Source organism: Crotalus tigris, unplaced genomic scaffold (genome assembly GCF_016545835.1).
Source record: "Crotalus tigris isolate CLP2741 ecotype Arizona unplaced genomic scaffold, ASM1654583v1 scf7180000023746.1698619, whole genome shotgun sequence".
Lineage (NCBI taxonomy): Eukaryota > Metazoa > Chordata > Lepidosauria > Squamata > Viperidae > Crotalus > Crotalus tigris.
In genome coordinates this window covers 1,005,034-1,020,075 of record NW_024100155.1, presented here as the reverse complement: position 1 = coordinate 1,020,075, position 15,042 = coordinate 1,005,034, and the positions used below count along the sequence as shown (strand labels likewise).

General features: G+C 45.2%; 2 protein-coding genes across 7 annotated transcripts in view; one reads left to right on the top strand and one right to left on the bottom strand.

Moving 5' to 3' along the window:
- Nucleotides 1-212: 212 nt before the first annotated feature.
- Nucleotides 213-5,804, bottom strand: SWI5 (SWI5 homologous recombination repair protein). The gene is made up of 6 exons (XM_039321526.1): nucleotides 5,676-5,804; nucleotides 3,680-3,985; nucleotides 3,500-3,548; nucleotides 2,644-2,759; nucleotides 1,639-1,733; nucleotides 213-428 (listed from the first exon to the last, which is right to left on the bottom strand). Exons 2-6 carry the CDS (start codon nucleotides 3,829-3,831, stop codon nucleotides 364-366), a joined length of 477 nt encoding a protein of 158 aa, XP_039177460.1. The 5' UTR covers nucleotides 3,832-3,985; nucleotides 5,676-5,804; the 3' UTR covers nucleotides 213-363.
- A 71-nt stretch (nucleotides 5,805-5,875) lies between these two features.
- The window catches only part of GOLGA2 (golgin A2), a 29,408-nt gene continuing 20,241 nt past the window's right edge, over nucleotides 5,876-15,042 (top strand). For 4 of the 6 annotated variants that reach the window (XM_039321597.1, XM_039321594.1, XM_039321591.1 and 1 more), the window contains exons 1-6: nucleotides 5,876-6,024; nucleotides 10,404-10,526; nucleotides 11,952-12,032; nucleotides 13,148-13,252; nucleotides 14,027-14,067; nucleotides 14,194-14,257. In XM_039321597.1, coding sequence (XP_039177531.1) covers nucleotides 5,977-6,024; nucleotides 10,404-10,526; nucleotides 11,952-12,032; nucleotides 13,148-13,252; nucleotides 14,027-14,067; nucleotides 14,194-14,257 — 462 coding nt within the window. In that variant the 5' untranslated portion in view covers nucleotides 5,876-5,976. The remainder of the gene's footprint in view (nucleotides 6,025-10,403; nucleotides 10,527-11,951; nucleotides 12,033-13,147; nucleotides 13,253-14,026; nucleotides 14,068-14,193; nucleotides 14,258-15,042) is intronic. The other 2 variants (XM_039321593.1, XM_039321595.1) reach the window with 2 other exon arrangements.

The following is a 15,042-nucleotide window of genomic DNA, read 5'->3' as shown; positions in this document are numbered from 1 at the left end:
ATTTGGACTATCAAATTATTACAATTAATAAAATCTTTTCTATTTTTATGGCTTTATAGTTTAGCCTGGTCAACGCTCACAGCGAAGAGAGGACCATTAGCAATTCCTCAATCCAGGGCAGCTTTCTAGAATTCTGCAGAGATTTGTCCATATCTAGAAAATTCTGTTCTGTCCGTCTCCAAACGGTGGTAATAAGTCCAACAGCTTCTCCATCCATTAAATGATTTTTTTTAATGCCCCAAAGTTAAAGCTACTGTTTCAATAATATTTCTGGGGGAATAATGAACTTACAGAGATTGCCTTTTCGCCACGCGTTATATTTCCACAGTCTAGGTGGTGTGTGTGTCACATTTTACATTCCTCCTAATCATTCAGATCCAGGTCAAATTCAGGGTAGAGGTCTTTGGTGGTGACGCCCCTGATTGCAGCTAGGAGAGAAAGCAGATAAAGAAGATCGTAAAGGAGCACAGAAAGAGAAAACAACACGAGGCAGTAAATCACTTCCACAAACTCTGTAATCATTAAACTGGATTCTTAAGACTTTTGTGCATTTTTTAATTTTGTGCCTTGGGGGAGGGTCAATCTTTATTTATTTATTTATTTACAAATATTTATATGCCGCCCAATCCCAAAGGACTCAGGGCGGCGTACAATCTTGACTTTTGTGACCATCTGGACAAATGAGTAGAGTTTTCTTGGCAATGTTTCTTCATTTTTATTTTATTTTTTCCCCTTTCTTTCTCCTAGGGCTGACTGACCTGGCTAATGCAAATCGAGTTTATAGCTCAGCGCCTTTAATCAGTACACCAAGCTCTCTCTCATAAAACTTAATTTTCTTTAAAGACTAGCATCTGTGCAGCCCAGTTTTATGATTTCACGTCCCAGATTATTTGCCTTTCATTAAAGTTGCTTGTAATTTGCATTGTGGGTCTGGAGCAATTAAGACCAAGCCCCAGCTGTTTTAAGTCACTCTCCCCAACAGCTGCAAGTCCAGATGTTGGCATGCATCTTAAGAGGCACCAGGTGATGAACGACAATGCCAAATTATCCAAACTCACTTTCCAAAGGAGAATGTCTATGGAGATCCTCAGTTATCCAGGTCACGGTTATCCCAAAGATGCAACTGGACTGTCTCACACAAGAAGCTTCTTCAGTTCTGACTGGATGGTGGGTAACACCCTTCAAATGGGGCGGGAGTATGAACAGATTTCCAGAAAACAGTGCAGACTACAGGAACCATTTGCGCTTCACTTTGAGATTCAGACAACACAGACTCATCCCCAACAACTTGTGCCTGTCTTCAACAGTGAGGGGACACCGGGCAGAAAACATCCTGCAGCACCCATCTGCACTGTTCAGGTGACCCTGAGGACATAGGTAAACCTCCAAATGGCTTCAACGACTCTCTAAAATAAGGCAAATGACCAGCTGTATGCAAGAGGTATAAATCCTTCCATTCCCCACCATCCAGTCAGAGCTGAAGAAGCTTCTTGGATAAGAAGCGAAAGGTCTTCAAAGAAAAACAAAAGTCCAGTTGCCTCTTGAAAAACCACCTTTGTGATTTCCAAAGGAGAATGTTTAAAGTTAAAAAGAAAAAGTACCTCCACTCACCCAGCCTGATTCTATTTTAGTCCTTACCCAGTCTGCCTAAAAGCATTTGTCCCGTGTCTTTTATCTCATTGTATTCATGAAGGAGAGAAATGTGGTTTTCCAATTCCTCCAGGCTGTATCCTCTGGGAAAAAAAAACCAAAAGATAAGAAAAGTCAAGACAAACCAGAAGTGTGATTCTTAAGAGCTGTCGGAGGAGGAACAAGATTCAAGAAAAAATATTTATGACTCTATATGTACTTTCCTGTCTTCTAGTAACCCCAGCCTTGCTTAAATTAATAACAGGTGCCAAACCCCATTCCCGAGATACTGGAACTTTAAAATATTCCACTTTATTCACTAGTCTGTGGCAATCTGGCTTTGCTGGGGTCATCCAATGGTTCTTCGAAAGCTTTGTGGAAAACAGCCTCTCACTCCCTGCCCCCCCCCAAATTTACCAGAGGGGGGGGGAAATGGTTTTGGAGTCATCCAAAGCAATCCATTCCCCAAAACAGTATGTTTGGCCTGTGTACATTAACTCAATGGTTGTGAAAGCTGGACCCTAAGAAAGGCTGAGCGCCAATGAATTGAGGCCTTTGAACTGTGGTGCTGGAGAAGACGCCTGTGAGTCCCCTGGACTGCAAGGCGATCCAACCGGTCAGTCCTAGAGGAGATCAACCCTGACTGCTCTTTAGAAGGCCAGATCCTGAAGTGAAAACTCAGGTACTTTGGCCACCTAAGGAGAAGGAAGGACTCGCTGGAGAAGAGCCTGATGCTGGGAAAGATGAAGGGCAAGAGAAGAAGGGGACGACAGAGAAGGAGGTGGCTGGATGGAGTCCCTGAAGCAATAGGCATGAGCTTCAATGGACTCCAGAAGATGGTAGAGGACAGGAAGGCCTGGAGGAATGTTGTCCATGGAGTCGTGATGGGTCGGACACGACTTCGCAACTAACAACAACTTTCCCCTGAAGAAACTGCTGCAGTCAAGTTGCAATTGCCCAACCACACAATCTGAAACAGATGTCATTGTATGCAAAACACTTATAAATACGCACTCAGCCTTGATTTGTGCTATCTCCTGATCCAGAGCAAGTTCCTTGTGTTTTAGCTCTTCGATTTCATGCTGCAAGACATCCTTATCGGCAGGCTGACAGCTCTTTGGAGGAAGAACCTGTTGAGCAGAGAAAGACAACACAATGTTAAACATTTTTATCATTTCAGTACCGGGGGTGAGATTCTAGAATAGCTTCACAGCTATCAGCAGTTGGGATGGGGGATGAACACCACAAAGACAGAGCCAAAATCTACTCAGTCCTATATAGTATATATCTATTGCCAAGAAAAACGTACTTATTTCTCTGAAAAATGTTATTCCACCCTCTCTCCAGATTTCCTGACAATATCAAGGCTATCAAAATATTTTTTTTTCCTTATAAAAAATAAGTCGAGACTCCAAGCGATCCTATTTACATGCAAAAGATTTGTATATCCTGCAAAAAGATTCTTAGCTTGAAACTTGCCCTATTCACTAAAAATCCAACCCAACCGATAATATCTCATGGTTTTACAGCTTAGTGTTGTCTAAGAAGATTAAATCAAGAGTGTCCAAAAATGTTGATTTACCTTTAAAAAAATGATACGATTTAATCTTATGAATGCAAAGCAATACAGAGCCAATCAGCCTGTGTAAATCTATTTTGACCTGTTGAATGTAACTTTTAGTCTTGCTTGGTTTACAACCAAGAGATAACAACCAGGATCCTGGCCATGTTATCAGAATCGGCTACAGAGGTTTTTCTCAAGGAATCTGGACTACAATTGTGGGTTTCCAATCTAGATTGTTTCCTACATTCCTAGAATGTCAGACACATTCTATAGATGAATGAGAGATTTCATTTTGCAGACACTTACTGGAGATTTAAAGCTTGCACTACAACTTCTCTGGGCTGCTTGAGGTGTCCTGAATTAAAAGAGAAAAAGAAAAAAAGGTTAAGAAAAGAATTTGAAAGTTCTTCAAATGAGTCAGGACAAACCTGAATCCTCATGTTAGTCAAGAAATGAATTAAAGTTTAAGATTTAAACCGTTCTTACCTCCAGGTTAAAGGTCTGGGGGAGATTTTCCCCCTTAGTCCCAGGTTCTGCCTGCCCCCTTGATTCAAAGGGGATTCATGTTCTTGTTTAGCCAGAATATCTTCCAAGCCAGTGGTAGAACTGCAGTCCACAACCTCCTTTCCCTTCTGCATCTGGGGGATTCAGTTGTCAGGGGAACGGAAAGAATAAATGGATTTTTGCAGTTCACGGGTGTGTGTAATTCATAAGCATCTTGGTTGCTGGGTTGCAGTCCAAAAGCTGGAGATTTGTCACCCTATTTCATGCAGGAAGTGTGTTCTGCCAAAGCTGTGACATAAAAAGATTGCAATTTTTTGAAAACAGTAAGGATTTAAAAATAAAACACAAGACAACAATGGCCAAGGTACAAGGGATTTAAACATAATAGACATAATAGAGGCCAGTAAGGCAAACAGACTAAAAACCACAAACAGAAAGTCAAGTTCCTTCAAAAAAATTGCCAAGGCAAGCATCATACTAAAAACCAAATTTAGACCTTGTTAAACTAGGAATTAGTGTTAGGAATAACTGGGGAGCTTTGGAATAATAATGACATCCATGATAAGGTGGTGCCTAAAAAGTCAATGAAGGATTTAACCCTGGTTAAATCTGTATTATGGATTCCTTCACTATTAGGTGAAATTTCTATGGAGATTCTCAAGTTATCCGGGTCATAGTTACCCCAAAGTTGCTTTTTCACGAGGCAACTGGACTTTCTTGTTTTTCTTTGAAGACGTTTCGCTTCTCATCCAAAAGAAGCTTCAACATCCAGTCAGAGCTGAAGAAGCTTCTTGGACAAGAAGCGAAATGTCTTCAAAGAAAAACAAGAAAGTCCAGTTGCCTCATGAAAAAGCATCTTTGGGATATTAGGTGAAATGGTGCAACCTTACACTAATAAAAATAATAATTTATTCCATGTATCTGCTGCCCAATTCCCACCTTTTCCATCTAGACCCTGCCTTTCTTTTTCAAGCAGTTTCCTTTCCATTTGGAAAAGCACCTTGGAAATTCAACCCAGCAAGAGCCAAATATTCTGCAATGCTCCTCTATGAACATGCAAGCTGCAGGCTAGTGCAACTTGGGTTGCAGTGGTGGCAGACTTGGGGCGGCTCAACTCTAGGAGAAAAAACATGTTCTTTTTATGAGGTCCCTCCTTAATCCTGTTCTCTTGTGAGCCAACCTGATTACAGAATGACTCAGTGGGAAGGGACCTAAAGCACCAGCCATCTGGCAGATGTTGCCTTGCCTTGGTTAGCTAAGAAGGCTTGCAAAAGGGCTGCTCTGAATTACTTAGAGGGCATTTCGAGGTTGCTATGGGGGGGGGAAAGTTTTGAAAGGGGTGCTGGCAAAGCTGTGAACATGCATCCCTCGGCTCTCCCCTAAGCCACTGTCGAAAGCAAAAAAACCTGCCAATGATTCCGCAAAACCATATATATATATTGAATAAATAATAAATTTGTGGAAAGCAGCCCAGCAGGTTGAACCTGACGTAGTTCAAAGGGAACCCTAAAAAATGAGATTTTTCCAGTCAAGCTCAGCAAGCAGCTTCTTCACAAAAGCTCCTGATTTTTTTTGGGGGGGGGGTCTTTGCAAACTTGCAATCTCCTTCCCCAATGTTAGCCACCCCCCCACCCGCCTCCAGGGCAAAGGGACTCCATCCCCCATCTGGTCAGGTTGGGAATGATGGGAGCTGGAGTGGAGGAACTCACAGGTCCCCACAGCCCCCTGAAGAGCTCTGTTGAGTCTCCAAGCTTGCCCCGCTCCTGCTCTGCGGATGATGGGCAAGGTGGCTCCAGAGCTGGGGGAGCTGTGGGTTCGCCCCCCCCCCCACTACCACCAACTCCAGCTCCCATCATCCCCAGTCTGACTCCCGCTGGATTTCCCCCCGGCCGTTTCCCTTGAGTCTTTCTTATCCTTTTTTTAAAAAAAACAACCCCTTTCTCATTGCAACATTATACGTGAGGAAAAAGCAGCATACGTTTCTAAAGGTAAAATAAACAGCGCCCAGAAGCCAGAGAAGGGCGGCCATTAAAGGCGGAAAGGAGAGGAGCGCATGCGCCTCCCCGCCGCGCCTGCGCAAGAGCAGCCGGACGCGTCTCGAGCCCAGCCGGACGCGTCTCGAGCCCAGCCTCCCGCCCATTGGCCGCACGGCAGCCCCTCCGCGCCTGCGCAGTCGCGGAGTGGCGGAGCTGGCCCGGCGGCGGGAGGAGCCTCGGTCCGGCCCAGCCGCTTCGCCTTGCGCCGCCTGCCGGGTTGACGTGGCCGGGCCCGGCGCGGAGATGGCGGACGACAGCAGGCAGAACAAGCTGGCGGCGGCCAAGAAGAAGGTCAGCGAGCGGCGGGAGGCCGTGGGCGGCCGGCCCGGGCTGCGTCTGAGGCGGCGGGGCCTAGTCCGGGCCTGGCTTGGCTTCTCAGGAGCCGCCCTCCGCCCCGGGCCCTGAGGGAGAGACGACGCCCACTCTCCCGGTCTCCTTTTTCCTCCGACCTCCACACACACACACCCCCGGCAGCACTACAAGCCCCATCCTCCCAGCCTCGGGGACTACAACTCCCATCCTCCCCGCCCCGCGGGCCTGATCGCGCCTGGGAACGAGGGGGGGGGAAGGGCCGGGCTGTTCGTCCCGGAGGTCTTCTGGGGATGCTGGAGGGACAGCTGCCCCCTCGGGGAGCGTGGCCTTTTGGGGGGTGGGTGGAGGCTGATGGGACTTGTAGTCCAAGGCGGAGGCTGGGGGGGGTGTCCTGGGTTGGGGGGGGGTTGGGGTGCTTTCATGGGCGCCTGCGGAGGAGTAGGAGGGAAGGGTCAGGCTGGCGATGTCATCGGGGGACCCTCCCCCTAAATCGGCCCCCTCCTCTGGGATCCAGTAGATCCCTTTGCAAAGGTGGGAGAGAAAGCATTGGAGGGGGTGGAGGCTGGTGGAAGTTGTATTCAAAGGGGGGTGTGTGGGGGGGGTTTGCTTTTACGGGTGCCTGCAGAGGTGAAGTTGGGAGACCCTCCCCATAAATCAGCCCCCTCCTCTGGGATCCAATAGATCCCTTTGCAAACTGGGAGGGAAGCCCCTCCAGATGAAGCTTAGAAAAGGGGGGGGGGCTTTCTTGCAAAGGCACTTCTAGGCCTTCTTGGTGGGGGGGGGGCTAAAAGTTTGACATGCCCCTCCCTTTATTTGCCACTTTGCAAAGATGTGCCCAGTGTGCTTCCAGAGGGAGGAAGGACAACAAAAACCATAAATGGTGTTCCCCAAAAGGGCTTCCCCTCATGATTTAATAGAAGGGAGCTGGGATACAAGCTGGTTAGTTTTGGGGAGAAGATAAGACTGCTTTTGCTTAAAATATTTCTTTTACAATTTGGGGATTAAGAGCGGGGCAGAGAACTGCATCTTTTTAAACCTCAGACAAACAGTCCTCAGCTTACGACCACATTTGGCACCTAAGCAAAGGGATTGTTAAGTAAGTCGCATCTGATTTTATGATGTTTGTTTGTAACCATGATTGTTAAGCGAATCGTTGCACTTAAGTGAATTGACTTTGCTTCTGGGAAGTTATTCTAATCCAAAGCTTAGTTAGAATCTGTCACCAAATTCCTGAATTACGAGCACAACGAAGCTCAAATTTTCTGCGGCTAAATGAAACCTTTGTTAAGTGAATTTTGTCCCATTTTATGATTTTTCTCGCCCCGGTTGCTACATTAATCACTGCAGTCATTAAGTTAGTAACCCGGATGTTAATTGAATCTGACTTCCCCATTGACTTTGCTTCTCAGAACCCCAGGACACTGCAACCGTCATAAATATGAGTCAGTAGCAAAAAAATAAATAAATCTGAATTTTGATCATGTGACTGTGGGGAATGTTGTGATGGCTGTTAAGCATGAAAAACAGTCGTAAGTCTCTTTTCCCATTGAATGGTCACTAAGTTAACTGTTGTAAATCGAGGACTATTTGTATTATAATAATTTGGGGGGTTGTTCCTTTTGAAGGGTACCTTCCATAGGATAATTTTATAGTTTTATCTCCTGGATGTGTTCATGGCTAAACCGACAATACCCTGAAACCTAAAGGGCTGTAAACCAGGTCAAATGTTATCAGGTGAGAGTTTTCCAAAATTCCAAAACTCCAGGCATTTTTCCAAACTCCTGGATAAACTAGACAAACCCATCAGCGGTATGTGCTTATTTTGAGGCATTTAGGAAGACTGGCCCGTTCATGTGGGCAGTGCTTTCTGAACTAACGACTGGATCATCAGGAATGCCTTGAAAATCAGCTGCCGTGTGTGGTTCTGAAAATTGGCCCTTGAAATTGGTCACTATAACGCCGAGGTAGTGAAATTGTCCCCTAATGTGAATATCAGTTTAGGATTAGCTCCCGGCCTCTTAGCAGAGGGTTTATTGAATGTGTGCCCTGCGTGGGTGGCTGACTTGTCTGTGCAAGATGGAGGATTCTAGAAAACTATGCATTTTTAGCCTGGTTTTATATCGTCCTCTGCTCGGAAAGAGTAGAACCCTACCTTAAGAGCCTGGGATATTTATTTTGTAAAAGGCCCAGTAAGCAAAGTAGAGAAATTTGTCAATATTTGACTTGACTCTCTGTAAGTCACATGAGTTTCTTAGCTGGCTGGCTGGCTGTTGAATGTAAGTGGTGAATTTCATTCAGCTTGGTGGGTAGCATAATACTAAATTATCACTGGAAGTTTTTAAGAGAAGCTTGGACAAGCGTGTGTCTGAAATGGTATAGAGTCGCCTGCTTGAAGCACTGGGCTGGACTAGAAGACCTCCAAGGTCCCTTCCAAGTCTGTTATTTTGCTTTCCTTCCTTCCTTCCTTCCTTCCTTCCTTCCTTCCTTCCTTCCTTCCTTCCTTCCTTCCTTCCTTCCTTCCTTCTTTCCTTCCTTCCTTCCTTTCCTTCCCTTCCTTCCTTTCCTTCCCTTCCTTCCTTCCTTCCTTCCTTCCTTCCTTCCTTCCTTCCTTCCTTCCTTCTTTTCCCCTCTTCCTCTCCCTCCCTCCCATGTTATTGGAGGTTTTGAAGAACAGGTTGTATAGCCATTTGACTGGGATGGTATAGGATTGTCTGCCTGAGCAGGGGGTTGGATTAGAAGACCTCCAAGGGCCCGTCCAATCTCTGTTCTATTCAGTTGTTATGTCTGGTGAAATTGGTGATAAAACGGAAAGAGCCCTGCTTTTTCTTTTCTTTCTTTTCTTTTTTTGGTCTTGTGTCAAAGAAAGAGTTTAAAGTTAGCCTCCGCAAAATTTCAAGGGCAAGTTTGATACAAAGACACGCTTGGCTTCAAACCAAAAGGAGTAAATCAAATAACAAGGTAGACTATTAGGGCGTTAAGCTGAGTATTTGTTTGTTGTCTGTGGCTGTGTTGCAACCTTGAGTCAAACTTTATGAGAAATATGTAAACAGTGGCAATCTCCTAACTATTCCATTTGGACTTCTGAATTGTAGGTAGAAATTGCCTCGTTTTCAGAAGAACAGGGTGGGTTTTGATTCTTTTTTTCGGCTTATACGTAATAGTAATAGTAGTAAAGTTGGAAGGGACCCTGGAGGTCATCTAGTCCAACCCCCTGCTCAGGCAGGAAACCCTACACCATTTCGGACAAATGGCTGTCCAGTCTCTCCTTAAAAACTTCCAGTGTTGGAGCATTTACTGCTTCTGGACGTAAAGGATTACACATAGAATTGGAAAAAAAAAATGCTTTAAATAGCGGACTCTTGAATATCTAGCTATCCGGATGTACTTAATAGATTGTTTAAATACTTCTTTTTAAACGTTGCTGTGTGGGTTTCAACTAGTCTTCAGCAGACACAGCTTACTGTGGGTTCTGTCCACATGGAAGAAGTCCTCAAACTTTACAAAAGTTCATTTAATGCTCTAAGTTACAAAGGCATTGAAAAAAGTGACTTACAACCGTTTTTCATACTTGACTGTTGCAGCGTCCCCAGGGTCATGTGATCAAAATTCGGACACTTGGCAACTGACTCATATTTATGACCATTGCTGTGTCCCCGGGGGTCACGTGATCCCCTTTTGCAACCTTTTGACAAGCAAAGTCAACGGGGGAAATCAGATTCACTTAACAATCGGGTTACTAACTTAACATCTGCAGTGATTCACTTCACGGCGACATGCAAGGTCGTAAAATGGGGCAAAAATTCACTTAGCCAATGTCTCACGTAGCAACAGAAATTTTCGGGTCAGTGGTGGTCATAAGTTGAGGGCTACCTTATTACAAGCTTTTGGAGTGGGTGAGCAGGATAAATCTAATCGATAAGAATAATATGTTACACAATAAGGTAGAGTAAATGCCTTCAAAATTTGGGTTGAAGGGTAATGTCAGTTTCACATGTTGGACAAAAAAAAAAAAGGCTGTTTGAAGACTACGTTGACTCCTTTATGAGCCGGTTTACATTTTCCAAAATATATCTGGCCATTTTTCCTTGCCACTTTTGCTCTGGATGTGACAGGAAATGAGCTTGTGAAAGCGTGCGACCACATCATCGTTAAAACTGTTAAAATTTCATCTGACTGGAACCGATTAGGACGTTTAACCTTACCAGCAGTTTTTCAAATTTAGTCTTTTTCTTCCTCCTCCTCCTCCTCCTCTTCCTCCTGGGGTACCTTTTTCTATGAGATTTTAATTTTGTTTGGAGACAGTTCCAACTTCAGATGAGTTTAATTTCAAACCGTTTTCCTTTTTTTTTCTCTCTCAGCTGAAAGAATATCAGCAGAAAAACAGCCCCGTGTCGGCAGTGGGGGCCAAAAAGAAACGGAGGAGTAAAGAAACAAGTCACCCAGAGATGCCTGTTAATGATGGAGTGCAATCTCCTGAAAATGTAAGTTTGCTTCTTGTCAACTGCTCCAATGTCAGTTGCTTCCTGGATTCTGCTTCAAGTAGAACATGGCTGGCTCAGGAATTCTGGGAGTTGAAGTCCCCAGGTCTTAAAGGAGGGGCATGGCTGGTTCAGGAATTCTGGGAATTGAAGTCCCCAGGTCCTAAAGCGGGGCATGGCTGGCTCAGGAATTCTGGGAGTTGGAGTCCCCAGGTTCTAAAGCGGGGCATGGCTGGTTCAGGAATTCTGGGAGTTGAAGTCCATAGTTGCCCACTCCTAAAGCAGAGCAACCAGTTCCAAGCTGCTGATCTCCAGATGACCATTAGGTTGTAGCAAAGGCTCCCTCTGCGTGTCAGATCTTGGCCACCTTGCCGACTTCAAGATGGAGTTTTTCACCTTGTGTCGCTGATCCAAGTGCAGGGACTCCTCTACTTAGGACTATAACCGAGCCCAAAATTTCCGTGGCTTAAGCAAGACAGTTGTTCCAGTGAGCTTTGCCCCCAATTTACGACTTTTCTGGCCACAGTTGGTAAAGGGAACCGCTGCAGTCGTTAAGTAAATCCGACTTCCCCCGCTGACTTGGCCTGTCAGAAACTCGCAAAGGAGGAATCGCCTGTCCTCGAGACACCGTGACCGTCATAAATAGGCGCCAGCTGCCGAGCGCGTCTGAATTTTAATCGCGTGACTGCAGGGACCAATCATAAGGGTGGAAAATGGTCATAATTCACCATTTTCAGGTCCGCGGTCACTTCAGACAGTCACTAAATGAGCTGTTGTAAGTCAAGAACTGTATGTGTTTCTCTCTCTCTTTCTCTTTCTTTCTTTCTTTCTTTCTTTCTTTCTTTCTTTCTTTCTTTCTTCTCTGTGGTGTTAAGAAACAACAGACCAAACTGAATGAACAGTTGCTTCCTGGGAAGTCAGGACAAAAGTGTCTCCCCTTTGTATTTGCCGCCAGAAACCATGTGCCAGCTGCTCAAAGGCGCTTTTTCAAGAGGTCACTGGACTTCCTTGTTTTTCTTTGAAGACCTTTCGCTTCTCCTCCCAGACGCTTCTTCAGCTCTGACCGGATGGTGTCGAACGGAAGGATTTATACTCCTTGCAGACCGCTGGTCCTTTGCATCCTTTCCTTCCCTCCACCATCCGGTCAGAGCTGAAGAAGCCTCTTGGATGGGAAGCGAAACGTCTCCGAAGAAAAAACAGAAAGTCTGGTTGCCTCCTGAAAAAAAAAGCACCTTTGGGACGCCTGGATGAGTGAGAATCTCCACGGACATGTGCCTGCAAGTTCCTTCTTAACTTTTCCTGCCACGCTTCTTGGTCTCTCGTTCCTTTCGCTTCCGGGGATCGACGTCCTTTCCTGTCCCTTTTTTTTTTCCCCTCTTTTTTTTTCTCAGCTCTTTCTCTTCCTCTTTTCTTCTTTTGCTCCTGTAGATTGAGAGCCTTCTGAAGGTGCTGGTGTCCGACTTTAATGGCTCCAATGGGGTAGCCATACCTACATTGGACAAGTGGAAGGTGAGGCAGCTTTCAGAACCGGTCCGGCTGGCTTGCCATCCGTCCTGCTTCCAATCCGGGCTGAGCCCCTCGGGCTGTTCTTTGGGAGGGGGGCAGGTGGCAGAGCCTTTTGTGGTTCCCCATTCCGGGAATGCCAATGCCGTTGTCGCTGGTTTGTGCGGAGTTATTTTTAACCTCCTGCTTTCCTGCTGTAGTTCCTCTTGCCCGGCTGTTCCTTAATTGGGCTCAGGTTACAAAGGCAAAAAAAAAAAAAAAAAAAAAATGACCTGGCTTTTCAAGGCAGAGCAGCTGCTTTGAAACGCAGGCCCAATATAGAATAAAGAGAGAACTGGTATAGCTATTTCGAGTTCCTTTAACTCTCTTCAGCCAGACTTACTCTTCTGAGATTCGAACCTGGGCTTATCTGCATGTTAGGCAGTTGTTATAACCTCTAAGCCACAGGCTCTCTCTCTTACATTCAAGGTAATATATATATATATATGTAGGTCTTTGGTTGTTTGGGTTTTCTCCCGCGTAAAATTGGAAGTGTCTTGGCGACATTTTGAACAACCAGACCTACATACAAACACCCGCGAAAACCTCAGAAAACATATATCTCAACCCCCCGAATAATCAGTAAATAAGCTAAATAATTTCCATTATAAAATGCTATTAATAATAATTATTATTTAAAATTTCATCGTAAAATAAGTGGAACTTTTTAGTTCTATATTTCATCTGAATATAATCTATCCCATCTTCGCCATGCCATAATATATCTTTCTTGTGTATGATCCTTTAAATAAGCAGAGATTTTAGCCATTTCTGCTAGATTAGAATTATCTTCCCTTTTGTGTGTGTGTGTGTTTGGTTGCTGTTCAAACCAAGGAGCCCTTTTAGCCTTGTTTCGCTTCCCCACTAACGTAGCAGCCCTCTGAAGCGGCAGGCTGAGCCTCTGCCTGGGACCTTAGCTGACTTTGGGCCGTAAGAGGATTGGGGGGGGGGTTGTGTTTGGATATTAGGATAATCTTTCCGGGACAAGTTTCCGAGCGAAGCTATACCTCACTGCCCTCACCCACTTCCTTCTCCCCTGCCTGGTGGGTTTAATCCTTGTGGTGGTGTGTGTTTTCTGACAGGCCCACAACGATGGCGACCTAGCTGCTGGCGTCTCCCTGCTGCCTAACAGCAGAAACGTGCCTGCCTCTGTTGCTCCAAATCCTGGCAACGGGCAGCTGTCACAGGTGGGTGGACGTCCGCTTCTTTCAGGGCAGGGAGTCCTCTACGTACGACCAGAATTAAGCCCAATGTTCCTACTTCTCCGTTGTGAAGAGTGTGTTTAGTTCTGTTTTGCGACCTTCCTCGCCTCAGTTAACTCAGTAACACGGTCGTTGAGCGAATCGGGCTCCCCCCCCATGTGACGTCGCTGGTCAGAAGGTCGCAAAAGGGGATCGCGTGAAACCCCAACACACTGCGACGGTCATAAATACGAGTCGGTTGCCGAGAGCTCCAGACTTTGATCCCCTGAGCATGGGGGTGTTGCGACGGTTGTAAGTGTGAAAAACCGGTCCTACGTGGCTTTTTCCAGCATCGTCGTAACTTTGAACGGCCACTAAATGAACCGTTGTAAATTAAGGACTGCCTGTACTTGATAAGCTAGAGAGAAGTTCCCTGAGGATGGGCTCCAGAAGTTGTGAATGCTCCAACACGGGAAGTTTTGAAGAAGAGACTGGACAGCCACTTGTCTGAAACGGTCTAGGGTTTCCTGCCTGAGCAGGGGGTTGGACTAGACAACCTCCAGGGTCCCTTCCAACTCTGTTATTCTGTTCTGTTTCTATTCCGGTCCCGGCGACCGACCCGGATTGGATCTTGCAACATTATTCTGGAACACGTATATGTGCCTTTATTTGCGACGGTGACCGTGAAGACTTCTCTATGTCTCTCTCTGTTTTACGTGGACTGTGAAGTATAATCTTGTGGCTTCATTGCGTGTCTCTCTCTCTCTCTCTCTCCCACAGATCTGTGACACTGATCATAATACTGTGTTGGAGGAAAATAGGTGAGCGATGTTTCTTTGATTCCAGTTTCTACAACAGACTCGCTTCCACCCCATTCTCTTTTCCTGGCCACCGAACAGCAGACGGGTGGTTCCAGCTTCCTTATTCACCCCTCGTCTCTCCTCTAGGTCCCTCTCGGCTACAGAGAGTCTCCGGAAGCTCTCTGAACAGCTGAACGGCATGGTCAGCCAGGTAAGAGGCCAGGGGCCCACCTTTGACTCTCTAGGTTATTTCTCTTACGCAAAGTGGAAGCTCAGAAACAAAACCAGGGGTGTGGGGTCCTTGGTGCTATCTGAGCTGGGTCGTTTCCTTGCAGACGTTTCACGACCCAACTAGTTAACATCATCAGTACTAGAAGGGAGTGAGGTTTGTAGGGGGGAAGAGGAGGACTATGGGGTCCTTAGTGCTCTCTGAGCTGGGTTGTTTCCTTGCAGACATTTCATGACCCGTCTAGGGAACATCATCAGTGCTAGAAGGTAGCAATGGGTAGAAGCTAGCTCCCCACCCAACACTGATGATGTCAAGAACTCGATATTCAACTCTGAAGTAAAAATATTTTCTTCGCTCGAGATATATAAGAATTCCTGATAATCAGAGTTTGGAATAGAATGGAATAGAATATGGAATGGAATGGAATATGGAGTAGAGTAGAGTAGAATAGAATTGGAATAGAATAGAATAGAAAATAGAGTAGAATAGAATAGAATATAGAATAGAATAGAAAATAGAGTAGAATAGAGTAGAATAGAATAGAATGGAATAGAATAGATAGAAAATAGAGTAGAGTAGAATAGAATAGAGTATAGAATAGAAAATAGAGTAGAGTAGAATAGGATAGAAAATAGAGTAGAATAGAATATAGAATAGAATAGAAAATAGAGTAGAATAGAATAAGAAAATAGAGTAAAATAGAAAATAGAGTAGAATAGATAGAAAATAGAATAGAATAGAGTAGAGTAGAATAGAATAGAATATAG

Excerpts from the sequence above, each read along its gene's own strand:
- SWI5 (XM_039321526.1), bottom strand. The coding sequence starts at position 3,831 with ATGCAGAAGGGAAAGGAGGTTGTGGACTGCAGTTCTACCACTGGCTTG. Across the intron at positions 2,760-3,499 it reads GTGCAAGCTTTAAATCTCCA|GTTCTTCCTCCAAAGAGCTG; the intron begins GTAAGTGTCTGC and ends TCTGCTCAACAG. Across the intron at positions 429-1,638 it reads AATGCTTTTAGGCAGACTGG|CTGCAATCAGGGGCGTCACC; the intron begins GTAAGGACTAAA and ends TTTCTCTCCTAG.